We start from the raw sequence: 27,042 nt of genomic DNA on the forward strand, positions 1-27,042 counted from the left end.
AAGTTTGAGATGTTGAATGTTGCATACACTTTCCAATGAGTTTACTGTACTACTCGTTTTATTTAATTGTTTTACTTTGTTACAAAAGATCTCTCATGGATTGGGGTAATCTATAAATGTTTATAATATAAAAACAAAAGACATCAATAAAACTAAAAACAAGAGATTTATAAAGCAGTTTCCCCAAAACAATCCTGAGACAGGTGATACAACAATGATTATCCCCATTGCAGAGATGAGTAAACTGACACTTGGAGAGTTTAAGTGATTTGCCTATAGTCACATAGCATTAGAGAAAGTATAGCAGCTAATATTGATGAAGAAAAAAATTTAAGATCTGTTGACACTTCCTAGTCTGTCCATGCTCTGACTCTCATTTGTGTCCATGTACTTCTGGTCATCTAACCTCTGCTTACATGTTCAATAAAATGAAATCCCAACACAATACAATACACATTTATTAAGCATCTATTACAGGCACTGTGCTAAGCACTAGGGACATAAGTAAGAAAAAGAAAGACGGTCCCTTGACTTCAAAGAGCTTACAATCTAATGGGTAAGGAGGACACACAAAAAGCTTAAAGAGGAACAGGGATAGCCAAGGGGTATAATTATGGAGGAGTTGAAACCAAGCAACAACATTTGCGGGAAATGAAGACTTGGCTGGGTTTCTGAGTTGTCTTTAAGGACAGTCTTTAGGAGGAGTATTTTGCTCTGCTTTCCAGCCCTCCAATAAAAGGGGCAGAGGCAACTGAGGGTACTAATAAGATGTAAGAACCAAAGCTAAGGCAGCCTCCATGATGACTGGTTTTCTGGTGACATATATATCCTACAGGAGGTGGAGGTGGGGGACATGATGATGGTGGATTCAAAACCACAGTACATCTGGTGGGAAAGGAATGTCCCTTGAGAACACAGGCTGGTTTTGCTTTTGTCACAGTATCCTCAGAGCTCGGAATATAGGTCAATAAATGCTCATTGGATTGCATACTGGGTATGCCTGTACTCATCAGCCATTCAGATCCTTACATGTATTATACAAAAGTACTGCCAGCTATTAACATGCCCCTTTCAACAGCAGTTATTCGTTCAGTAACCAATGGGTAATAGCACCATAACCCCTCCATTTTGAGGGGAAGTTGGACAGAATGAGTTAATCAATAGCACATATGTTTAATTTATAAGTGAATAAATATGCATGAATTGAGGGTATGTGCTCAATTTTTTTTCAAATGGGATGCACAGTAAGAAAAAAATTTATAGATTGTGACTTGAGGGAACTCCCAGAGAGGCAACTCTCTCTAATAGTACAAGTTGACAATTTATAATTTTAGAGAGCTGCTTAGGCACTAAGAGGTCAAGTGATTAACTCAGAGTCACACAGTAAGAACTCGTCAGAGGTAGGGTTTGAACCTAGGCCCTCCTAATTCTGAAATAAATCACTATGTCTAGGAAGATAAGTTGCCCTTTCAAATGCACATTTTTTTAATCATAGAAAATAATCAACCTTAAGAACATGCAGGTATATATTTGCAATAAGTCAAAATCCATATTACAATGAAAATTCAGAGCCACTGGTGGACTGTAATAAATAACAGATACAATTTTCAAAGGCAAGGGGTGCAACATCTGAATGTTGGCGTCTTGCCCCACCAACCCTGTAAATACCTTTTATTAAGGTATAGGTTCATAGATAACTTCATAGATTACTAAGAGTTGGAAGAAACCTTAAAGGTTCAAGCCTTTGACTTAACAGGGGGAAAAAATTGATGTCCAGATCATTGAAATGACTTCCCCAAAGTCATGTAGCTAATAAGTAGCAGAACTAGTCCTTGAACCTGGGTCTTTTGATTCAGCAATTTCATGACTGTTAACTGCATTTTGTCATGTGGCCCTGGTGATTCTCTTTGGGAAGTAGTAAATAACATGTCAAACTAGAGTATTAGAACAATTGATTTGGAATACCATCATGGACTGCCATTGGAAGAGTCAGTATGTTAATGAGAGAATTTCCACAAGAACCAAAATTTGAGCCTTTGATAGTTATAGGACAGAACCAAATGAAATATATATTTTTTTTCCTTTTCCTCAAACTCCTTCACTTACTAGGTCACAAAACCATAGAATATCAGTGTTGGAAAGGAGCTCAAAGGTTATCTAGTCCAACCCATAACTAAAAAGAATCCCCAATACAACATGCCCAACAAGTAATCATCCAGTTTGGCCTTGAAGATCTGGAAGAAGGAAGGAAGGAATGAAGGAAGGAAGGAAGGAATGAAGGAAGGAAGGAAGGAAGGCAGGCAAGCAGGCTGTATTAAACACGGATGCGCAAAAAACTGTGCTAAATGCTAGGAATGTAGAAAAGCAAGACAGTCCCTACTCTCAAGGAGCTCACATTCTAATGGGGAAAATGAAATATATGGAAGGTTTAGGCTGCAAGTTAGATGGAAAAGTCCTGTAGTCCTTAGGGTATGCTGGCAAAGTAGTTAATTCCTCTTCTTTAATGTCATTTCCACTTAAAAAATATTATTTTCTAACATCGAACCATTTGACAGTGCCAAGGTCATGGTAAGAACTTTCTCTTGGGGTGTCTTTGAAAGATGTGACTATAGTTCCTGTAAGAGCAGTTGCCAGGTTTCATCTCTACAGTGGTTTCTTTCCAGAATGATAGCTACAGACATTGTATTGGAAGCGCTGGTATTCCTGAGGTTCTTGGATTTGATGTCCTGGGCTATCAGAATATGAGGTGAGATGAGGATCCAGGTGGTGGTGGTGGTGGTTTGACTTGCTTGGCACACACTGCTTCTGTGTTTCTCAAGGTGCCTTGCTGCTTCAGTTAGGCTGGCTTGCCTACCCTATGGGTAGCAGTCGGTTGACAGCTGCCAAGGATGTCTAGCCTTTCTCCCCATGAGTTGCTTTTCCAGATGATGGCTTTCAGGGCTTAACTGGAAGCAAGACTGATGATATCGAAGATGCTGTCATTCCTAGGATTCTGGGCCTATCAATGAAGTAGAACCTACTACTCCCAAAGCAATCCATTCCACTTAAAGACAGCCATCATGTCTCCCCACCTTGATCATAACATACATATAGATATCAATATTCTCATTGGTTCCTTTTTTCTTTATATCACAATCATTTCTTACCCACACTCTCCAGATACCCCAGGTTGAACCCTACACCTTGTAACAAAGAAAGGCAGTTTAGCAAAAACATCTAATACAGAAACTTTGTCTGAAAATATAAACACCATTCTGTCCAATAGTCTCCCCTTCTCCCAATCTGCCAGTAGGTAGGCAACGGTATGCTGGGGAGAAATGTACAAATGAAAAACTTTTGAGTTTAATCTGCATCATTAACATTTTCTCCATCATTTCTTAAGTTTACACAATCAACAAAACATGAAATCCTGTCCCGATTTGAAGTATTTGCTTATTTCAGGGTTGTAAATGCTCATGCCAAAAACATAACAGGTTCTTGAGAGCAGCACACCCTTGGAGGAAATCTATGTTGTTATTTCTCCTCTAGGTCTTTCATTGGTTTTTCCATTACTCCAAATGCAGCTTCCTTTTCTTGATCTTTTTATTTGTACTACTACAATTCAAGTTAAGAATTCTTAACCATTTTTGTGTGATGGCCCCCTTTCTCAAATAATATTTTTAAATGTATAAAATGAAATCAATAAAATTACAAATGAAACTAATCAGAATAAAATATAGCTATCAAAATTGTTTTAAAAAATAGGTTTATGGACTATATAATAAGAACCCCTGGCTAAGTCTTCTTCAGTCTAAGCATTCCCAGTTTCCTTCCATCAATCCTCATTGGCATGATCTTAAGTGATTCACTATCTTGGTTGCCCTGCTCTGCACGCCCTTCTGCTTATAAATGTCTTTTCTATCAGTACCCAAAATTGAACACAAAACTACTGATGTAGTCTGACTAGGACAAAATACAAAGGGACTTATCACTTCTTTATTCCTGGACACTTATCCTCTCATAAATTAGAGGTAGCTAAGTGACCCAATGCAAAATGACCCAGTGGCACTGGGCTGGAAGTCAGGAAGACCTGAATTCAAATTTGACTTCAAATACTAGCCATGTAACCCTGAGCCAGTCACTTAGCCTCTGTTTGCCTCAGCTTCCTCAACTGAAAAATGGGTATAATAATAATAACAATAATAATAATAATACCTACCTCTCAGGGTTGTTGGGAGGATCAAATGAGATAATATTTGTAAAAAAGTGCTTAGCATAGTGCTTGCTTCAGAGTACATATACTAAAATTGGAGCGATACAGAGAAGATTAGCATGGCCCCTGTGCAAGGATGACATTCAAATTCATGAAGCGTTCTATATTTTTTTGTTTTTTTTCTTTCTCGTGGTTTTCCCCTTTTGTTCTGATTCTTTCACAACATGACTAATGTGGAAATATGTTCAGTATGACTGTACATATATAACCTATATCAGATTGCATGCCATCTTGGGGAGGGGGGAAGAGCGAAGGGAAGGAAAAGGGAAAATTTAGAACTCAAAAATCTTATAAAAGTGAATGTTGAAAACTAAAAATTAAAAATTTTTTTAAAAAGATAACATCTTGAAAAAATAATAGATGGAGGCTACTGAGAAACAGTACTGGAAAACCACCCCCTGGCTCTCAAAGTTAGAACCCTGAAGAGAACAGTCAGCCACCCTCTGGGGCCGCAGCCCACCAATGCAAGTGGGAGTTGAAGAAAGTAGTCCAGAGGGAGCCATATACATTAATGGGGACATGATTTGACCTTCAGTCAAACTGAATTATTGCCTTGCATAGTGACCTACACACAGATGCTATTTAACATGTTTGTTATTCTCTCCTTAACCTTAAAATACTATTGATATATGTTATTATTAATGATCATAAATCTATGGCATTATAACAAGACTTCAAAACTAGTGAGTCGTTGCCTTTAACCTTGATTTTGTATGAAGGTTTAGCCACTTCTGCTCACTTTCCGTTGTCTACTTACCCTTCAGTTTCCTCCACCTCCACACCAGCTGCCTGGTCTCCTGAGGACATTGATAATCTACCTGAACTCATATGATTGGCATACTCCTACTGCGTTATACCATCCCCATCCCAGAGATTCTTAACCCTTGCTTATCACTATATAAACCTCATTCCCTGAACCTAAATGTCTGCTCCTTTATTCTCATCTCCATTATTCCAACCCCTTCCCAACATCCTGCTGAAGATCTGCCCACTCCTTCTAATATGCTCTCTAGAATGACTGCCCTATAGGTAATCAATTTACTTTCATCTTAAACCCTTTCCTTTCTCACTCCTTCCATCTTCTTGCAGTCTAACACCTGGCACCCTCTTAATTCATGTCACATCCCCAGCCAACATTTACAGCACTGGTTACATTTTGGTGGAGGACACTTGGAAGATTCCTTGCTCTCCATTTCTACTTCCAAGCTATCCTTCTACCACCATCATTCAATAACCTCTTCTCCTTTGAGGTTTATTTAAACCATATTATCCCCAATAAAGATTCTGGTAGCTGTTATCTACAGACATATTTCAATGAGTTCAGTGCCTGGCTCATAGACTTTCACTTGTCCCTAATTCCTACCCTCATATTGGGAGAATCCAACATATATATTGACACTCCTTTAAACACCCTAACTTCTCAATTCTTCAATTTACTCATTTCCCATGACCTATTCCTCTACATATCTCAGCTACACACAAATGGCCATATCCTTGATCTTACCATCACCTAGAACTGTTTCACATCCCTGTTCATGAACTCTGAAATTCCTTTGTCTGATCATAACCTTTTGTTATTCCATCTTTCCCATGGCCTTATAACCCATAACCCTATTCTCAATAAAGTGCTTAGCACAGTGCCTGGCACATTGTAGATAATTAATGCCTATTTCCTTCCCCTTCTATATCATAAATCAGCTGATTACACTGTTTCTTGGCTGCCATATCATACTAATAATTTGCAGTGAATACAAGTTTTATTATTGGTTTCTGAAAAAAAAACAGTTTTTTTTTCCAGATGAATTTCTTACTAGCCATGCCTCCCTTATCATATTCCCGTACTTGTGATACTGATTTTTCAAACCCATGGATAAAATTTTACTGCTCAATTTTACTATTCAATAAGATCATACCACTCAAGCTGTCATTCAGAAGTGTATCAATAGGTTGCAAGGAAACTTTAAAAATGCTAATAGAAGAAAGGTCCCAGTAACAAACATTCTTTTTTTTTCCTTTTTAAAGGCAATTGGGTTTAAGTGACTTGCCCAGGGTCACACAGCTACTTAAGTGTCAAGTGTTTGGTCTGAGGTTGGATTTGAACTCAGATACTCCTGACTTCAGGGCTGGTGCTCTATCCACTGCACCACCTAGCTGCCCCTTAACATTCTTTAAGAAAGAAAAAGGAGAGTTGACAATTTTGTTTTCTGTAGCCTTCTTTATAAACATATGTAATTTAAAGAGAGGTCGATGTGGGAATTAGTTTTATTAAACTATACATATTTGTTACAAGGATTTTTCCCCCATTGGGGTAGAGGGGTGGATTTCTATTCATCCAAAAAATAAATTTTAGTGAAAAGAAACACAGAAAAAATGCAGGATGTCTTGGGAGAGAGAGAGAAGAGAGAGAGAGAGAGAGAGAGAGAGAGAGAGAGAGAGAGAGAGAGAGAGAGAGTTATAGTACATAGAGCAGAATCAGAAACAAAATCCAAACCTTCTTGTTACTGGTTCATTGCTCTAACTATAAACCTATACAGATCACATTGAATGATACCAGTTCTTGAAAGGAACAGGATGGGGAGGACATAACGAAAATCTCACCCTACTCAAGTAGACAACTGAAATCAAGACATGGCAAATCAGGCAGAAAAAAAAAATAAAAAGATAGACAATGTACTCGAAGAATAGATTGAATTCAAAGACTGGGAAATTAAACAAAATAAAACCAACTTAAAAGGCAGAGACAATGCCTACCTATATCCTTCTCTGTCTTTCTGGTTGGCTATCTAGTTCAAAGGATCTTAAAGATCCCTGGAAGGCTCCCAGTTTCATACCTCTGATCTATATTATAAATAGATGAGATAACACCTGTGGCTACAGTCTAAAAGTTCAGGGACCTCTTTCTTTCTATGGTGGAAAAAAGGTTTTATGGCCCTGAAATTAAGTAGACCCCAGCAGGTGGCAAAAGAAGAGACCCAGCAGAGAACAATTTAATAGAGACAACAGCAGAGGGCAGTACTATATACATCAGAGAAATCTGACCAGCAGAGAACCTCAACAGTTTACAGCAGCCTACTGACATCACCAAACCAGCAGATGACATCAGTAGTTCAGTGGAGAAGTAAGCAGCAACATCTGCAGCAAAGAGGGATTCCAAAGGGTTCACAGACCTAGAAGTATGAATTGTCCTGGCTGTGTGTATCCCCTAACATTATATGCCCTCTCCCAAATGTTTCACTCTAGTCATATGTATTTTTATATTTGTGTTGCCTCTTCCACCTATAGTTTTAGAATCTTTGTGTGGTATACCCTTAAGTTTGTAAGCATAGGGAAGAAGGAATATTCCCTTTTATTTTTGCTATGCAGCTGAATTAAGTAGCATATACTTTGCACTGGGGAAATCTTCCAGTTCATCTGATAAATGAAATATTAGTGAGAGCTTGTGAGCTGTGATGTTGAGTATATACTGACATGACACACATTTTGGAAACTGGATAGCTTTCAGAGAGTCCCCAACTGAGGGGGCCTGGTTTACATAAAGAACATATCAATCTTGTGAAGTGAAGTTCATCAGAATCCATTTTAAAATATAGAAATTATTGAGTCAACTGCTCTAAGAACAATCTAAATAATAGATGCAAACCAAAGACTACTTAAAACTTACCTTTTTTGGTATGTACAATATACTTTACAGAGGCAACTATTTCATTGTTTTCTGTTGTGTCACACTGGAATGCTTCAGGGTGAGTTTCCCGGTGTACTTCAAGGATAGCTGTGTCATTGGGAAGAGTGATTGCTTGCTATTAAAAAAATAATAAAAAGCAATAAAATGGAACATTTTTATGTATGCTTGGAAGACAGAGCAATTTTAGTCAACTAGAGAATGGCCATTTTCTTTGGTTATTCTACTCAAATAAGATTCAATAAGGTTCCTTTCTGAAATAGAGTACTGTTTTAAAAAAATGAAATTTTAGTGTACTGATAATAGCTAAGGGAGTGAACTAGCACAGACTTCAACCTATTCATCTGTTTTTTTTAATGGCAACAAAGAAAAATTCTGATTATGATAATAAAATTGCATTTCTTATTCCTTTTTAAAAAACAGCTTTTGTAGAGAAAGTTTATCTAAGATCATTAGACCTGATAACCAAATGAACTGTTATACTATAAAACACCAAATTATATGGATTGATTGCTCACCTCGTCTGTAATAAGCATTTTCCATATATACCTGAAACGGTTCTCTGGTGGTACATAAATACAACCAAGCTTCACTGTAGAAAGGTTTTCTGAAATTGGTCTCCCCCCTAAAGGAAGAAAAATTTAGTCAATATATGAAAATCTTCTAAAGTTTCTGTAAACATCATAAATTGCTATATAAACATATTTCAAAGCACTTTTGAGGAACATACATACATATATATATATATATTTGTGTGTGTGTGTGTGTGTGTGTGTGTGTGTGTGTGTAGCTAAGGTTATAGAGATAGATAGATGATAGATAGATGGATGTAAAACAGGGGTACCCAACCCTGCTATGGGAAAAAAAAAAGATTTCTTCATTTCCCTGAAGTTCTGAGATCACCAGGGATCAGGGGATAGAGAGTCAAGTGGCATATGCCCACAGCAAATGTTCTAAGCCTGGTGAGGAAAAAGCTTTATTTTTGGTTGTACTCTGAGAATCCCAGCCAACTTTAGAGAGGAAAGTATAACAACAGCAACTAGCTTAGTGTTACCAAGTAAGACTTTAATTATATTATTAGTCCCCGAGATTGAGTGCCTGGGGACCACTATTACCCACCAAAACAATGATGTAGAACAATATGGTTCAGAGCAGGTTTCGGTCTACGGTGGAGCCCTCAAATACCTACTCTCTTCCTTACTGAAGTATTGAAACCTTCTTATTGTAAGGGAGCCTGACCTGTAAAGCCATTTAACAATAAGTCTTCTTTCTGACATAGAACTTTTTTATAAAATGAAGTTAATGCATTCTGATAATAGAATTGTTGTGCCCTGGACTCTGAGGAAAGGGCTGTGACAATACGTTATTATATTATTTAGAATATCTTTAATATTTCAAGCACATATGAGTTCTTGAAACAAGATAAGAAAGAGAGCTAACCTAATTTATAGGCCAGTCTAGGGTAGAATGACATCTTAAATATTACTATGATTCTCCTATTCTAGGCAATTTTTTTCAAATTCTTTTTTTATTTTGAACTTAATAAAAATGAATATTTGTATATCAAAAGAACAATAATTGAATATATAAATGTATATACATATACATGGGTATATGTATATATGTATATGCATATATATGTATATTACTATGTGTGTATATACATATATATGTATTTATTGTTGCTGTTCAGCCATTTTCAGTCATGTCTAATTCTTCATGACTCCATTTGGGGTTTTCTTGGCAAAGATATTGGAGCAGTTTGCCAGTTCTTTCTCCAGCTCATTTTACAGATAAGGAAACTGAGATAAACAGGGTTAAGTGACTCACCCAGAGTCACACAGCTAGTAGGTGTCTGAGGTCAGATTTGAACTCAGGAAGATAGTCTTCCTGACTCCAGGCCCAGTATTCTATCCACTGCACCACCTCCCTGCTAGTACATATGTGTGTATATGTATGTATGTGTGTGTGGAGAGAGAGAGAGAAAGAGAGAGACAGAGACAGAGACAGAGAGATCAGTGTCAGATTTTATATTCTTGGGCTCAAATATCACTGCAGATGGCAACTGAATGAAATTAGAAGATGTTTGCTCCTTAGAAGGAAAGCTATGACAAATCTGGACAGCATACTAAAAAGCAGAGACATTACCTTGCTGACTCCATTTAGTCAAAGCTATATAAAAGTATACTACTTTTCTAGTAGTAATGTATGGCTGTGAAAGTTAGATTATAAGGAAAACTGAACACCGCAGAATATACCCTTTTGAATTGTGGCACTGGAGAACACTTTGGGGAGTCTCTTGGACAACAAGGAGATCAAATAAGTCAATATTTAAATAAATTAATTCAGATTTTTAGATGGACAAATACTGAAGCTGAAACTTAAACACTTTGGCCACATAATGAGAAGACAAAACTCATTGGAAAAGATCTTGATGTTGGGAAAAATTAAAGGCAAAAGGAGAAAGGGATAGCAGAGAATGAGATGGATAGTGTCATGGAAGCAATGAACATTAGCTTGGACAGACTTTAGGAGATAGTGAAGGATAGAAAGGTCTAGCATACTATGTCCATGAGGTCACAAAGAGTCAAGCATGATTCAGTGACTGAACAACCAAAAATGGAGAGGGAAGGGAGGGGAGAAAGAAAGGAAGAGAGAGAGAGAGAGAGAGAGAGAGAGAGAGAGAGAGAGAGAGAGAGAGAGAGAGAGAGAAAGGAAAAGAAAAAAGAAAGAGAGGGAAGGAGGGAGGGAGGGAGAGAGAGAGGAAGGAAGGAAGGAAGGAAGGAAGGAAGGAAGGAAGGAAGGAAGGAAGGAAGGAAGGATACTCAACTGCATTTAGATGATCACTTCAACCCATTTGTAGAACATTTCCATTCTGTTTTACCAGGATAAATACTCCTACCCAGCCTTGCTGTAATACTGAGTCTTACTTACATCCACAGTCTATTGGTCCTCTACATTCTTCCATTCGAACAATACACTTTGATTCCCTTCCAGGACATCCCCTTGTTAATATAACTTCTCTAATTCCAATGCCTTTGGTAGAGGGAAAATAAACACAGAGATCACCAATAAATTTTTAGAAATCACTTTAGAATTTCCTTCTTTTTTCTATCAACTCTTTCCCAAGTGTAATTCTATGGTCTTCTGGTATTTATATTTATTTACAAAGTTTATAACTCTTGCTTCAGGCCCCCTATGTTGGATTATTCTATAAATACCTTTTGCACATAGCAAATGATTTAATTTGCCTAGAGGAAAGCACAATATTCCTGGTGATAGAATGCACTCCTTAAAAGTCATGTTTTGTCTGTCAAATATGTGCCTTCTTTAACATTTTCCACACTATTTAGTATTCTTAAATCAATTCATCACTTTACAAAGGTAGTACACAGGTTCATTCATCTTAGCCTGAATGTAACATGCTAATGATGCACATTATAGTCACAGGTTGAAGAAAATTATAATGAAAAACTATCATTTCCCTATTTGGCTTTTTAGCATCAAGAGAAGTCTTAATCCTCAAAGTTAATAATGTGAAAGACAAGGAGAAGAAAAAGATTGAAAGTGACATTTAGAGGACTCCATTTAGACCATGGAGGGATGAAAGAAGATCAATACTTTTGATGAGGAAAAGTAGTAAGGTATGACAGTAGCATGACTTCATTTGAATTAATGAAATTATTTCCTGGACAGTACCAACTCATGATAGAATTTACAAATATGCTTTAAGCAAACTTATTTATTTTTGCCATATTGTATATAAACAGTTTGCTGAGATTATGTGTATGATCATTTGTAGATGATGGAGAATCAAATGAGAACTAATTTTCTGAGTTCAAATAGCACTAGCTGCCCTGCTTTTGGACTCTTTGGACTTCTCCATCATGCCCTTATGCCACAGGAAACTCTATTGGGAAATCTCATTATCCTGCAAGATTGAATTAGCCTTGTACTCACATCTCATCAATATTCTCTGCCCTTCTGACTGGACCCTCTAATTAGAGGAAAGAACCATGAGCTCCAAAGCCTCCATTTAAGAGAAGCCAAGCACTGGTTTCCCCTCATTTCCCACCAGTTGGTTTGCCTTCGGATTTCTTTGGATTTCTCCATCATACCCCTGCACAGGGTTAACTTCTCCCCATTCACACCTCCTACCCTTATTTTTCAGCTTCTTTTTATATGTTGTCTTCCCCCATTAGAAAGAAAGCTCCTTGAGGACAGAGACCATTTCTTTTTAAAATTTGTACTTGTATCCCCAGTGGTTAGCACAATACCCAGCACATAGTAGGTACTTATTAAATGTTTATTGTTTATTGACTATTGATTGATGGAAAAAATGCTAGCTCTTCAAAGGAAATGAGTATTCTTAATTGAAAGAACACTAAGATTACTTAATATTACTGAAATATTGCTGCAAGGCCAAATAAGTGGAATTAATGTGTAATTTCACTGTTATTTTCCTGTGGTAGTCATTGTACTAGCTAATTTTGATGTCAGTTCCTGTCAGAATTTCAGAACAGATTATTAAGTGGATGGTTTGTGAGCCCTTAAAAAGGGAAATGATGATTACTATGAGAAAACGTGAATTCATGTGAACTCTCTGCCATTTCAAATGTAGAAAACAATTGAAGCAGATAGGAGTTGTTAATAGCTAAAGTCCAGGGAGAATATTAGAGATGAGTGGATAGGTGGGGATACAGTTTCAAGGTGAAATAGCCTTCCTAGACTTATCAAAAAAAACCCTGTAGAATACTCCTGTCTTCTAATTAACGTAGCAACAAATAACACTGGCATAGAGGAACCTGGGGTAGATTATCTAGGTTTTTTTTTTTAAGACATAGGAAAGAAATTGAAGAAGTTGGGGCACAGTAGTGGTTTATCACTTTTGCTGACCGAAGGTAAGAAATTTAAAAGAGAAAGGAGAATATGGAAAATGACTGGCTGGCCTAGGAAATTATGTCAGAGGATGGGATTCATCTTTGCAATGGAGAGAGCGCCAGGCCTGAGGTCAGGAAGACTCTTCTTCCTGAGTTCAAATCAGGCCTCAGACAATTAATAGCTGTATGACCCTGGGCAAGTTACTTAATCCTGCTTATCTTGGTTTCCTTATCTGTAAAATGAGCTAGAGAAGGAAATGGCAACCCACTCTAGTATCTTTGCCCAGAAAACCCCAAATGGGGCCATGTAGAGGAGGATGTGACTGAAAATGACTGAACAATATCATAAGATATGGAAATAATGGGAGCTTTATCAGGGGTAGATGACATCTAATAAAAGCAAGTTAGAATGGATTTTCTCTTTAGACTGGCTTACCTGATTAAGAGACCTTTAGGCTGAAGAGGGTGAGGGAGGATGAGTGCCTAGATATATCTACTAAGCAATAGAATCAGTTATGGCATTAGAAAAATAACACTAGAGATGCTCAGAACTTCATAGAACACAAGAATAGTGAAGAAGGGTGAAATATTTTTAGTCTCATATAGCTATATGCCAATGCCAAAATTGTGGGTAATAAACAAAATGTACTAGATGTTTTAATTCACAGTAAAAATGGCCTGATGATATCATTGAAACTAGGCTGGATGACATTCATGACTAAAATGTAGCAATGATAAAGTACACATTTAATACAACAAGAATTTATTAAGTGCCTTATTCAAAGCACTGTTTTAGATGCTGAAGAGAAAAAAAAATTAAATACCTGCCCTCAAAAATCTTACATTCTTGGGGGATGGATGTGATATACCATGTATAGTACACATTTAAGTAAATGCAAAGCACAAACAATATAATTTCAAAACAGAGCAATCTAGGGAAATCACTTAACCTCCATCTGACTGTTTTTTCATCTGTAAAGTGAGAATAATAATAGTCCCAAGATTATTATAAGGATAAAATGAGATAATATTTATAAAGTTACTTTGCAAGTCTTCAAGCACTACATAAATGCTAGTGTTTATTAGTAACACCTGAGGATATCAGAAAAAGCCTCATAAAAAAAGTGGTATTTGAGTTGATTTCTAAAAGAAACCAGCAACTCCCATAGACAATGACAAAAAAGAGAGAGAGCGTTCTAGGCATGTGTAACAGCCTATGCGATGACACTGAGGCAGGAGATTGCTATGAACACAGAACAGCTAGTGGGCTACTCATTTTACTGGAATGGGTACTTGTGAAAGATAATCATATAAAACAAAAATTAAAAAGTAGGTAGGAGCCAAGTGGTAGAGAATTTTTAAAACTAGGGATAGCATTTTGTATTTTATCCTAGAAGTAACAGAGACACTAGATTTTTAAGTACATGAATGAGATGATCACATCTGTATTTCAGGAATATCAGTTAGGCAGCTTATGTGGAGGATTCCTTAGAGAGGGAAAGATGCCAGAAGTAGGGGGAACCAATTAAGAAACTATTGCAGTCATGTAGGCCAGAGGTGGTAATAGTTACCCAAACCTTGTCTCAGTCCCAATTTTCTCATCAGTAAATGAGGATGATAATAGCACCAATTTTGTTGTTGTTAGGAGTAAATAATACATGTAAATTGTTTTTGCAAATCTTAAAAGTGCTACAAAGAGTAGAGTGAATTGAGAGAGAGAAATTGATGCATAAGATAATGTGAAAGTAGATTCAACAATACTTGGCAACTGATTAAACATGAGTGAAGGAGGGATAACAAAGCCAACGATGGTTCAGAGATTAGGAACCTGGACTTCTGGAAGGATGTTGGTGTTCTCAGCAGAAACAGAGAAGTTTGGAGGAGGATGGTATTGATGGGAAAGATAAGAATTGTTTGGGATATGTTGAAGTTTAGATGTCAATGGGACATCTAAAAAGGACAACGATAATTGAGTTCCAGAGTTCAGGAACATGATTATGGCTGAATATACAGATTTGGGAATCATCTGAATAGGGATCACAAGTCAGCCCATGGGAACTGATAAGATCACCAATATAGAGGATGTAGAGAGAGAAGAGGGTCTAGGACAGAGCCTGAGTGTATTCTTGTATTTAGTAGGCAGGAGATGATGATCTAGCAAAAGAGTCTAAAGGGATAATATCAGACTAGTAAAGGGAAAACCAACAGAAAGCAGGGTCATGGAATCTAAGAAAAGAGAAAGTATCCAGAAGGATAAGGTGGCTGAAGGTGTCAAAAGCTAAAAAAAAAAAATTAAGAATAAAGTAGCATAAGGTCTAAGAAAAGGCTTTTGGATTTAGCAGTTAAGAGGTTGTTGGTAACCTCTGAGAGCATAGTTTCTATCAAGTAATGGGGATGGAAATTAGCTTTTTCTATTGAAAAGTAAATGGGAGGTTAGGAAATAGGGGCAACGAGCATACAGTAGAATGGCCCTTTCTAGGAATTTGGCTGTGAAAGGAAGGGAAGGTAGAGGATAACATCTTAAAGGGATGACAGGATCAGTTTAATATTTTTTAAGGATAGAGGAATGATGATATGTTTGTGTGATGCGGAGTAGAGAGATTAAACGAGAGAGAGAGAGAGAGAGAGAGAGAGAGAGAGAGAGAGAGAGAGAGAGAGACAGAGCACATAATCAATGGGACAAGTCCTGGAGACAGGTGAGAATAGGATCAAATGGACAAATAGACAAGGTCTTGTCAAAGATTCAAATTCCTGAATCAGGATCCCCAAAGATTTTGATAGGCTTAAACAAAAGTCCAAGTCTAACAAAAGAAAATGTTGTTGAATGTGAAGGCTCAAAAAAATCAACTCAGAAGTACAGAGGTGGAGAAGGGGAGGCTATATGACTAGAAAGAATTTCATTAGAACTGAGGATTATCATGCACTCCAATCTGCAATTTATCTACAATGTAGTTATGGAGAGTTGCCTGGGAGAATAAAAGGTCACATAGTTAGTATGTTGTCAGAGGCAGGACTTGAAGACAAGACATCTTTTTGACTCCAAGATACTGACCCTTTTATCCGTTACTTCTCTTAGGTGTCCTTCCACTGTATAAATGTACATATGAAGTCCAGGAGGAGAAAGTCATAATTCCACTGTGTTTGAACTCTCTTCATGCAACGACAGGAGTATTATTTCTGATTCTACACTTAAAATTTCAGAAAGAGTGTTGACAAGTTGGAATAAATCTCATGGAGATGAATCAACAAAAGCTAGAGTAAGTCTCAAGGACATTGATCAGTTTAAGATGTAGTGAGTGCAGAGAAGGCTAACCAGTACGGTCAGGGGACTCACTACAATATGCTACCTGAGAATCAATGTTCTTCCTCTTCACCTCTCCTCATAGAATTCTTGTTTTCTTTCAAATCACAGTTCAGGCACCACTTCCTCCAGGCAGCTTTTTCTGATCTCCCTAGTTATTAATTCTCACCCCAGTAGAAATTATATTCATTTTGTATCTATCTGGTATATATTTATCTATGTGTATGTTGTTTCCCCCCAGTAGAACATAAACTTGAGGGCAGGAGCTGATTTTATTTTGTCTTTTTGTCCCCAGAGTACCTAGAGGTTGACATACAGTAGGCACTCAATGAAAGTTTGTTTAATTAAGGTTAGAATATCTTGATCCATAAGATTTATTAAACACTATGTGCCAAGCATTGTACTAAGAATTGGGGATACAATGTAATAAATGGATACTATGGAAATGTCTATAAGAGGTATCAACTTTCAGATTAAATCTCTATTGCAACATTGTACATTTTGAATATCCTACTCAATTTAAGCACAAGCATTTGAGTGCCTTCTATTTGTAATGCATTAACTAAGCTAACTGCTGGAGGGATGGTATCAAGATGGGAAAATCTGTAATTCTCATGCTCAAGGAGATATTGGAAAAGAAATAAGCTATGTCTGCAAATAATTGATACTATAATGACATAATGGAGAAAGATATCATAGCCATAAGAAGTACAAATGAAAGTATATGAGAGGAATGAAAAGGGGGCGATCACTTCTAGTTGAAGGTTATTAAGGTGGAGGAAGTGTATGTGTCCTCTACCACAACATAGAAACTAGGTGCTCCAGTGGATAAGAATGCTGGACCCGGAGTTGGGAAAACCTGAGTTCAAATCTAGCCCTGTGTGAAGTGACCCTGAGCAAATCATTTAACCTCTGTCTGCCTCAGTTTTCTCATCTGTGGATGAGGAAACTCATCCCAGGGTTTCTTTTAAAGATAAAATGAGGTTTTATAAACCTTAAAGCACTACATAAACTGCTGGTCACTGAAAACTGCTGGAAGGTGCACCATCTTAAAGGAGTCTATGAGGTACATTATCAAGAAGTTGAGGGGGAAAGAAGAATAATAGTTCTCCAACTCCTAATCCTTTGAGTTTATAGCATACCAACCTTTCCTGGATCCATCTGGATCCCTTTCTAGCCTATACCATGTATACAAAGAGGGATTCCATCCCCTCTCCTTCAGAATGACATTTTCCTAGCTTTGAAAGATCCCAAAGATGTCCAGATAATCTGGGAGTACCACTTAGAATCTTGGAATGAGACATATAATCTAGATATACAGTCAACCTTTCATCTAGGACAGAGGTTCTTAACCTGGGGGTCTGTGAACTTATTTTGAAAAATATTTAATAACCATTTCAATACACTTGGTTTCCTCTATAATTCTATGTATTTCATGCAATTAAAAATGCACCCATGACACACAAAAAAGTAAAACCCTAGTCTTAGGGACTATAAATGTGGACAACGGACCATGGAATGTTAAAAGATTGTTGGAGTATTCCAAAGGTCAAAAGGTACCATATTATACTTGAAATGTCCAGGAATGTAGCCTTCTACCCATCCCTCTTCTGTATAAAAACCATAGGCACCCTGAAGGTCCAATTGGGAGGGGGAGGGCAAGAACATTGTCATGGAACAACTAATCCAGTAAGTCAGGGATCTTTGGGTGAAAGTGTCAGTCCTAGAGGGTGATCTAATTCAGCATTCCACAGTAATGACCTTACCAGAATGTATCATTGTTATTTTTGTGACCAGCAGCAGGGACCCAGGTGATGGCATGAGTCACTGGATGAATCTTTGGCGAAGGTTGGTGTGAAGAAGTCCCAAAGGTCAAGATTCTGGGAGCCAGTGAAGAAAAATGCCAGCAAGGGTTAAAGCTACTGAAACCAAATCAGTCATGCAATTCGTAAGAGCATGAGTTTTAGAGCTAGAAAGTGGCTGAAAAAATCATCAAAAACCATTCCTTTTTCTTTTGTAAATAAGAAAAATAAGGCCCAAAGACATAAATGGTTTTGTTCAAGTTTACACAGTTTGTAAATAGCAGAGCTGGGCTCTGAACCCAGGACCTATGACTGCAGATCCAACATTCTTTTCCACTTAGTCATGTGACTGATGGGAAGGGGGACCCTCAGTCACTAAACACACTCTCAAAGTCTTAGTATTTGGTGTACGTGTGTGGGACAGAAGCTGTGCGACAGCAAAGATCCGGCATTAAGTGATTCTGATACATAGTAGGCAGAGATAGTGCTGGGAAGACTAAGGGCTTACAGAGAGGGTTAACTGAGGCTGCTCTGGGTCTACTGTGCAGATTATGTCACATAAATTCAGGAAAGGTATTTAGAGGCTACCCTCAGGCTCAGCCAGCTCAAAGACAGTTGACCAGCTTCTCTGAGAATTAGTTAAGCAAGAACTGACTTAGAATTAGACCAAGTTCTGCCATCTAATATTCACGTCTTTCTTTGCCAGATTTGCCAGTTCCTAGTCCTTTAAATAACTATTGGATGGTCATCACTTTAGAACTGGAAGAGGTCATCTAATCCAACATTCCCATTTTAGTGATAAGGAAACTGAGGCTCAGAGAGATTGAAGAGGTTTACCAGATTTGAACCTAGTTCATTTGACTACAAATCCATGTATGTGTATACATATTGCATATATGTACATATGTTTACATATGTGAATATATATGTGTGTAGAGATATACATAAATATATTTGTGTGTATACACACTGCTCCCCTTGTATACTGTGCATTTGGCATTTGTGTATGTGAGTATGTGTTTATGTGTGTGTCTGTATACTAGTCTCTAGTATGTAAGAAGCAATAAGTATAGGAAGGTAGGTTACTAGTCTCAATTTCCTCTTCAGCATTCAGACCTCATAGATTTTATTCAGTTAAAGGATCATTCAGAAACAGGATCATCAGGATTGGGAAAGGATTTGAAAACGTGCCAAAGAATCTTGAGGCAGCTAGGTGGTACAGTGGAGAGAACATGGGGGTTGGAATCAGGAAGACTTCCTGAGTTCAAATTCAGCCTTAGACACTTACTAGCTGTGTGACTCTGGGCAAGCCATTTGACCCTGTTTGCCTCAGTTTCCTCATCTGGAAAGCAAACTGGAGAAGGAAATGGCAAACCACTCCAGTATCTTTGCCAAGAAAACTCCACAAGGGATCACATAGAGTTGAACTGAATGACTGAAATGATTCAATAACAACAACAAAGAAACCTCATGAGGATGGTAAGATTGGAGAACAGGATACCTATGAGGCTCACTAAGTTATAGATTTAAAACTAAAAGGGACCTTAGAGATCATCTATTACAATCCCCTCACTTAATAGATTAGGAAGATGAGGTCAAGAGAGGTGATGTGACTTCAAAAAGTCAGAAAGTCAGCAAAAGCCAGGAACTGAGCATGGGGCTTCTGACTTCAAATCCAGTGTTATTTTCCAGTGCTGTTTTCAACTATTTAAAGGCTGAAAGCAGGTGAGTAGCCACTCCAGGGCAGTAGATTTTGATTCAATATTAGGAAGTCCTGTCCAACAACTAGAGAAATGGAGTGGAGAAGGCTACTACACAAGCCAGCTTGCAAGCTGAGGATAGATGGTTGACTTGCATCTCATTAGGCATATTGTAGGCAGGGGATTTCTGACCACAGTTATTTCTGAGAGTCTTTTCAGATTTTGTGGTGACAGAATGAAACAGTTTGGTCCAGGGAGGAATAATTTGCATTGGAAAGCATTTACTTCTTCTAAATATGCATCATGAGAGCCAATGCAGCATAACAGATAGAGAGCCAGCCTCTGAGTCAGTAAAACCTAGGTTCAAATCCTGGTCTTTGACCCATATAGGCTGTGAAACTGCCTATAAGTCACCTAACCTCTCAGCACTCCCAGCCAACTGTTTAAGACTCAAAGTTACCAAAGAGCTGCTGATCTGCATTGTTATAGGGGGTTTCCTGTCCAGGAGTTCTATAGACCAACAAAATTACAGATTTGGTCCAAAAATGTGAATCGTGTCATTTGAGAAGCTTTTATATTTCCCAGAGATAACGTACAACTTATTGAATGAGTTCTTGAAGTGACAGACACCATACGTGTAATTAAAGTGCCAGGAATCAGAGACCCTTCTCCACCTTCTGTGAATATTTTATGAAGACAGTGAAAAAAAAAAGTGTAAATTGCAACTAGAGATTCACACATTTACTATAGGGATATTTTTTACTTTGTGATTCCTATTATCAAGGAGAGGTGAAGAGATTTGGTCTCAGAAGTTATTTGATGAAAGAATCTAGATGTCTGAATAGCAAACTATACACACTGAAAGAAAGAAATCAATTGCTATAATTGCCTTTTACTGAGTTTGGGAATTTTGATGACCCTAAATATGGGACATAGAATTTTACCTTGATGCCAGATCAGCAGGAATTCTCCATCTTTTCTTATGATATTGCTCAGTGCTACTTCTCCCCCCTTTCTCTCTCCTATCAGCTTTTTTTCCATATCTTTTATCTGCTGCCAAATCCACAGCAATTAACCTGCTCTCAGGAGGGCAGATTCTATTCAGAATACAGTTAATTTTATTTGTGAATATACAGTGCTTTCTAAGTAATGTGGTCCATACCATCTGAGGCCTTATTCCTACCCCCAAGCCAGAGAGTTTCTCTCTACAATAAGGCCAACAGCTATTAAAAGACAGGACAAATATTCAGTCAGGCAGAGGCCTGAAACATTATCTCTCCCACAGTCTATAACCCTTTTCTCCAGTGTATGCTATATGGCCCACAACTTGCAGAAATGAAAGATAGAGAGACTGCTACAGACCAGACAATTGGGGGAAGGGGATCAGTTTCTCAGTGTTGAATATAGGGAAACATATTCAATCTGCATTGGCAGATTTCTTTATTTTCTTAACACCTCCCGATGACCACAAATGAAGAAAATTGTTACTTAGGTGAAGGCAGCTCCTGTGCCAATTAATAAAGGAAGCTGCATTAAAATTTAGCTCTAAAAAAAAATGAAAAAGATTTGCCCCAAACTTTTAAGGACAATCAGTTCAATTCTTTCTGTTAATTATGACCATTGGAAACTGAAATTAATGAAAGGTGAATAAAAGTAAATGACTGCAAATGCCAGATTGCTACAGTTAGCATTCCCTCCCCTACACCATCCCCTAAAAAAGTGACAGTACCTTTTCATCTGCTGTGCTACTTACCACATGTAACTGTGCACATTCCATATTCTACCTCCTTGGTTACTGCATTATTTATACCTAAACATAAAGCATGAAGACACATTTTACAATCAAATTCTTCCCAGGTGGAGCCCTATTAGCCAAGGAGAGAGAAAAAGACATCTTGTTATTGGTAAATATATTTCTTAATTTTGTATATGGTACAAGAATAAGTAACAAAAGTATTCTATTGCTAATTATGCAGAGTCCAAGTGCTTAAAAAAATCAACTATTCTTATTGTGACACAAGAAATGACAAGCAGAATGGTTTCAGAAAAACCTGGGAAGATTTACAAGAACCAGTGCAAAGTGAAGTGAGCAGAACCAGGAGAACATTGTACGTAGTAACAATAATATTGTAAGGATGATCTGTGAAAGACTTGGCTACTCTGACCAAGGCAATGATCCAAATCAATTCCAAAGGACCATGATGAAAAATGCTATCCATCTCCAGAGAAAGGACAGATGAATTCTTAATGCAGATTAAAGAAGGCTTTCTTCACTTTCTTTGTTTCTTGCTTCTATTATTATTTTTTTTGCAACATGGCTAATACGGAAATATGTTTTGCATGATTTCACACTTAAAATTGCTATCATATTGCTTGCCTTCTCAATGGGTGGGGGAGGAGTGAGACAAAAGGAGAGAATTTGGAACTCGATTTAACAAAAAAAGGATGTTAAAAATAAACACTTCTTTTTTTAAAGGAATTTTTTTTGTTGTTTTCTGGTGAGGCAGTTGGGGTTAAGTGACGTGCCCAGGGTCACACAGCTAGTAAGTGTCATGTGTCTGAGGCTGCATTTGAACTCAGGTCCTTCTGACTCCAGGGCTGGTGCTCTATCTTCTGCACCATGCATCTGCCCCCAAAATAAATACTTTTTTAAAGAAAGAAATCAAGTATTCAAGGAGTTAAACTATAAACAGGATTTCTATTAAAAAATCCACACATATTTTCTAAAACATTGTGTTTTCTTTACCAATTATTCCATGTTAAATTAATGATAGTTGTGTGATCTAGTAATCTGCCTGCCTAAAGGACTAGGCTCTGTGGTCTATTTTCCAACTGGCTAATATGTACACAGGTAGATAAGTTTCATGCATTGGATTTATTAAAATTATAAAGGCTATACATCAATTCTATTCATTTTCTATATCTTCATGTTTATCTCTATCTATATATCTAGTATTCCAAAAGTTTTAATAGTTTTAAGCAATTAAAGCATAAAACTGAGCTAAGATTTTTGGGACACTGTGTTTATATTCACACATATATGCATCAGCATGCTTCCAGTAAGCCACACAACTGTCCCAGGTCACTTCTTACCCAAGTGATAACACCAGACAAGAAACTTAATCTGTGACTGTCTTAAATAAATCCAAAGGAGCCATTGCTATTGTACCTGCCTGGTACATAAATTTGCTGCATTCTACTGGTTCATTAAACAGGAAACCATGACAAGGTGTTACTTATGTTAATTAGTTGCTCATGTGCTTGCAAGCAAAAGCTTAGGTGCAGGTTTTGATTTTTTGAGCTTCCTATAGCTGAGTGATTTCCCTTTGCCCAGGACTAGTCATGAGATTACCTCCTAGTCTAGTTAGTGGTCTCATGCGTTTCGGACAATCTCTCTCTCTCTCTCTCTCTCTCTCTCTCTCTCTCTCTCTCTCTCTCTCTCTCTCTCTCTCTCTCTCTCTCTCTCTCTCTCTCTCTCTTGCTCCCTCTCTCTCTCTCTCCCTCTCTGTCCTGTCTATTGGGAGGAAGTCAATTATTTAATGGTCTTTTCTTTCTTCCTTGATGACATAGTGATCTTCAGTGTCAGAAAATAACTGATTGTTTGGGGCTAATGATGGGATCAAGGTTTGTAGCTGCCTAAATGGCATGCCATTATGGAATGGTAGAAAGATACTTGGCTGTGGAAAAGGTGATTAGTGATTCTAAACTTGGGGAAGAATGAACATTTCAGTACATGCCTGAGTTTCTCTCTCCATACTGGTTTTGAAACCCCATCCCCATGTATTTTAATACTAAAGTGCTCAAGAATTAAAGCAGGTTCTAATGAATATCTCAGAGACATATAAAATATTTTACATATTACTTTTAATTATTTATACAACTTGTTTTGAAGCTGATATATAATGAGTTGCATATGAATTGATGATATTTCAAAGCCAAGGCTAGATGGTCTTCGATTTGAAAATCCTAGTATTTCTTTGACTAGAACCGCAGCTATTTAAAATTTTTTTCTTTTATCTTATGATGTGAAAGATTTGTGTATAAAGATTTTCCCCCATAAAATATATATAATAAAAGCATTTTATTTATCTGATATAAAATAAGCCAAGCATTCTGTACAGATAAAAGGGTCACAAATTTTGCTTTACTGAGCTTTCTTGTTTTAAAATATTGACTTAGATGTATCTGAAAATATTGCAAGTAACAAATATCTGCAAATTTCTTTTAAAGTGAGTCATGGTCATAAATTTCTTATTGCTTTGCTACTTAAAGTTAAGGGGGAAAAAAGATCTTACATGATGTTGGAGCAGTTATTTTGGAAAGTGAAAATGTTCCTACTAATACAAATCTCATCCTTAAAAAGTAGTTCTGGGAGCTAGATTTTCCTTGAATCCATAATGGAAAATCCAACATACTTTATTCATGGTAACAAGATGGAGTGGCAGACTTGCTGTAGTCATGTGATCACCATTTCTAGCATAATGAAGAAGAAATAGTGACCATTCAATAAATATTTGCTGATTGATTTAGGGTTTTTTTTGTAAAAAAGGTATATAAAGGAATGTTAGTTTAAGTATCTATGACATTACATTTCTTTACTGTATACAGAGGTTGAGTTTTAATTTGTTTCTTTACTGTAGTAGTGTAAAATATCCCATTACTTCAGTAATGAAAATATATACCTGTAGTGGGAAAAGCACTAGATTAGGATCAAAGGGACTTGGATTTAAATTCCAACTCTGCCTCCTTTTACCTATGCAATGTTGTGAAACTTACTTCATCTTTTATGGCTCAATTTCCAAATCTGGAAAATGAGGGAATTGTACTAGATTATGTTCATATCATCCCTTCAGATCTAAAAGCTGTGAACTTTCCAACCATTTTATTTGAAATTGACCATTTGTTGTTATTGCTGTTTGGTCATTTCAGTTGTGTCTAATTTGTGACCCCATTTAGAGTTTTCTTTGCAGAGACACTGAAGTGGTTTGCCATTTCCTTCTCCAACTCATTTTACAGATGAACAAACTGAGGCAGACAGGGTTAAATGACCTGCCCAGGGTCAAACAGTTGCTAATTGCAAGCCCAGTACTCTACCACTGTGTCACCTAGCTGCCCTGATCATAAGCACCATTATTTCAGTAATGGAAATATATACTTGTTGTATGAAAAGTACTAGATTTGGAATCAAAGGGACTTGGCTTCACATTCCCACTCTGCAGCATTTTACCTGTGTGATCTTGGAAAACTCACTTCCCCTTTCTAGGCCTCAGTATACTTGTCTGGAAAATGAAGGAATTATACTAGATCATCTTTATATCATCCCTTCTGATCCCAAATCTATGATCCATTCTATGCTTCTATTTGAAATTGACCATTACAAATATTTTCAGAGTTTCTATTATGTGCAAAGTACAGTGGTTCTAGTTACTTCTAGTCTAAGCAAAAATTGCACGTGAAACTTATCTTCCTTAAGATATTAAGAAAAGGAGAAAATCTTGTATAGTTTTGGCAGGTATTGGTTAATAAAGCATGATGATTTTTGTCTTGGATAAATATACTGTGATAGTGTGAATCAATGATAGGTTGGTAAAACACAATCACACGCGCGCACACACACACACACACACACAGTTGTGTGGCTTACTGGAAGCATGCTGATGCATATATGTGTGAATATAAACACAGTGTCCCAAAAATCTTAGCTCAGTTTTATGCTTTAATTGCTTAAAACTATTAAAACTTTTGGAATACTAGATATATAGAGATACTGACATAAATATAGATATGGATGTAGATACAAATACAAATAGGGACATTTGTATAGTTGTATTTATATTTGTACATGTATCTACCTATATCTATATATGTGCTATTCTAAGTTTTAATGCAGTTTTAAGCTATTAAATCATAAAACTTCACTAAGACTTTAGGGACACTGTGTATTTATATTCACATATATACATGTCACAATCCAGAGATCCTTATGTGGCTAAGTGATGCTAAAAAACATACTTTCCAAAAGCAAACAAAAAAAAAATCTCTGTGAGGTGAGGGCAGAGAGGTGTCATAGGGGAAGGTGGAAAGTGATAGTGGCAGGGAATTGCTTTCTTAAAGTTAGGACTAAGAAAAAGTAGTACGCAACAGAACTGAGGAAGCTGACTAAAAGCTTTCTTCAGTGACCACCCTCAAAACAAAACAAACAAACCAAAAAAGGAATTGTTGGGTGGAGTGAGGAAGACACAGAAAAGCTCTCAAGTAGGAATGTGAGTGTTTCTGTTACACATTCTACTTAGAAAAGACAGTGTCACCATTTGTGATTATGATTTCCCCCCCCCCCCCATTGTAAGCCAGAGAGAGAAAATCGGTTCTTGCCCTTTCTTTCTGGGGAGGGCGGGCCTGGCTGGCCCTTGGGACCAGCGCGTTTGTGATGTCACAGTCAGAACGTGGTCCCTACAGGTCCCCTCACTTTGGAGTGGCAGAGCTCGTATTGCCACACTTAGCACATTCAAAAGCATCATCAACACGCTCACCTTCCAGTAAGGGGCTTTCCCTGGAGCTTGCAAACGAGTGAGGGTTGACAGGAGGCAAGTCCGGGAAATCTTCCTCGCGGATGCCTGGGGAGGGAAGGTAACTCGTACTTCCCCCAGGCCCTCTCCCCAGGGCTGCCAACCCTCTCTCCCATCCTTCCTCCACTTATCCCCCACTCCCCCCGCCTCAACCAAAGCACATGAAGTTTAACTAGGGGGTCCTAACCTGGCTCTGAGCAAGTTCCCTCCCTCCTCTCTCTCCAGCCTTAGCCAGCAGTCCCTGGCCTTCTACCTTCCCCACTCCCTCCCACGCCTAAGTTCAGCTGCAGCCTCTCACCGCCCTCCGAAATGAATAAGTTGGGGCTCTTGAGCTCGGTGGCGTTATTTCCCCCAGCCAGGTCTCTGCCCACCAGCAGCAGGAGCAAAGCCCCTGGTAGGAACTCCAGCCGCACAGAGAAGCTGCAGCCGGAGCCCATGGCCTCTACAATCTCCAAGCTCCGAGCGCAGCTTTCACCCGAGTGAGGACGCACAGAACCCTGTGGCACCCCGCTGGGCCCTGCAAGCCCCCAGTCCCCGAGGCAACCATTGAAGCGTCACTGGGCCCGTCACTATCCCCCGGTCTTGCAGCGTTCTGGAACGGCCTGACAACCCTTCTTTCGCTCCACCGGGATGAATCTGGTGGCTTGCACAGCAGGTTTAGGAGGGCTGGGGTTGGCAGGAGACAGAAAGTGGAATTGACCTAGGGGAGGTTCTAAAGAGGCCTCCACCTACTCTGTCCATGGTGCTTGTGAGCTTGCCTGAGGTACAGGACAGTTGCAGGGCTAAAAATTCATTTCATTTCCCAGCCTTGGACACTTTTGCCTTCTCATTTAGTATTTTCTACATTGGAGACAATCTTCAA

General features: G+C 38.0%; 1 protein-coding gene and 1 non-coding gene across 2 annotated transcripts in view; one reads left to right on the forward strand and one right to left on the reverse strand.

Annotated features, from left to right (window-relative positions):
• Window positions 1–26,807, reverse strand: part of SPACA1 (sperm acrosome associated 1) — a 40,023-nt gene extending 13,216 nt beyond the window's left edge. Inside the window, exons 1-6 of the mRNA XM_020963046.2 lie at window positions 26,479–26,807; window positions 26,145–26,228; window positions 21,368–21,424; window positions 10,866–10,967; window positions 8,450–8,556; window positions 7,914–8,049 (exon numbers count right to left, since the gene is read on the reverse strand). Of these exons, the coding sequence (XP_020818705.1) occupies window positions 7,914–8,049; window positions 8,450–8,556; window positions 10,866–10,967; window positions 21,368–21,424; window positions 26,145–26,228; window positions 26,479–26,617 (625 nt within the window). The 5' untranslated portion in view covers window positions 26,618–26,807. The remainder of the gene's footprint in view (window positions 1–7,913; window positions 8,050–8,449; window positions 8,557–10,865; window positions 10,968–21,367; window positions 21,425–26,144; window positions 26,229–26,478) is intronic.
• LOC144457996 (U6 spliceosomal RNA) lies at window positions 4,258–4,363 on the forward strand. Its single transcript, XR_013487560.1, has one exon. It is a non-coding gene; the product is annotated as a U6 spliceosomal RNA (small nuclear RNA).
• Window positions 26,808–27,042: the final 235 nt, after the last annotated feature.

The sequence above is a fragment of the Phascolarctos cinereus genome, unplaced genomic scaffold, assembly GCF_003287225.1.
Source record: "Phascolarctos cinereus isolate Bilbo 61053 unplaced genomic scaffold, phaCin_HiC Scaffold_5;HRSCAF=322, whole genome shotgun sequence".
Lineage (NCBI taxonomy): Eukaryota > Metazoa > Chordata > Mammalia > Diprotodontia > Phascolarctidae > Phascolarctos > Phascolarctos cinereus.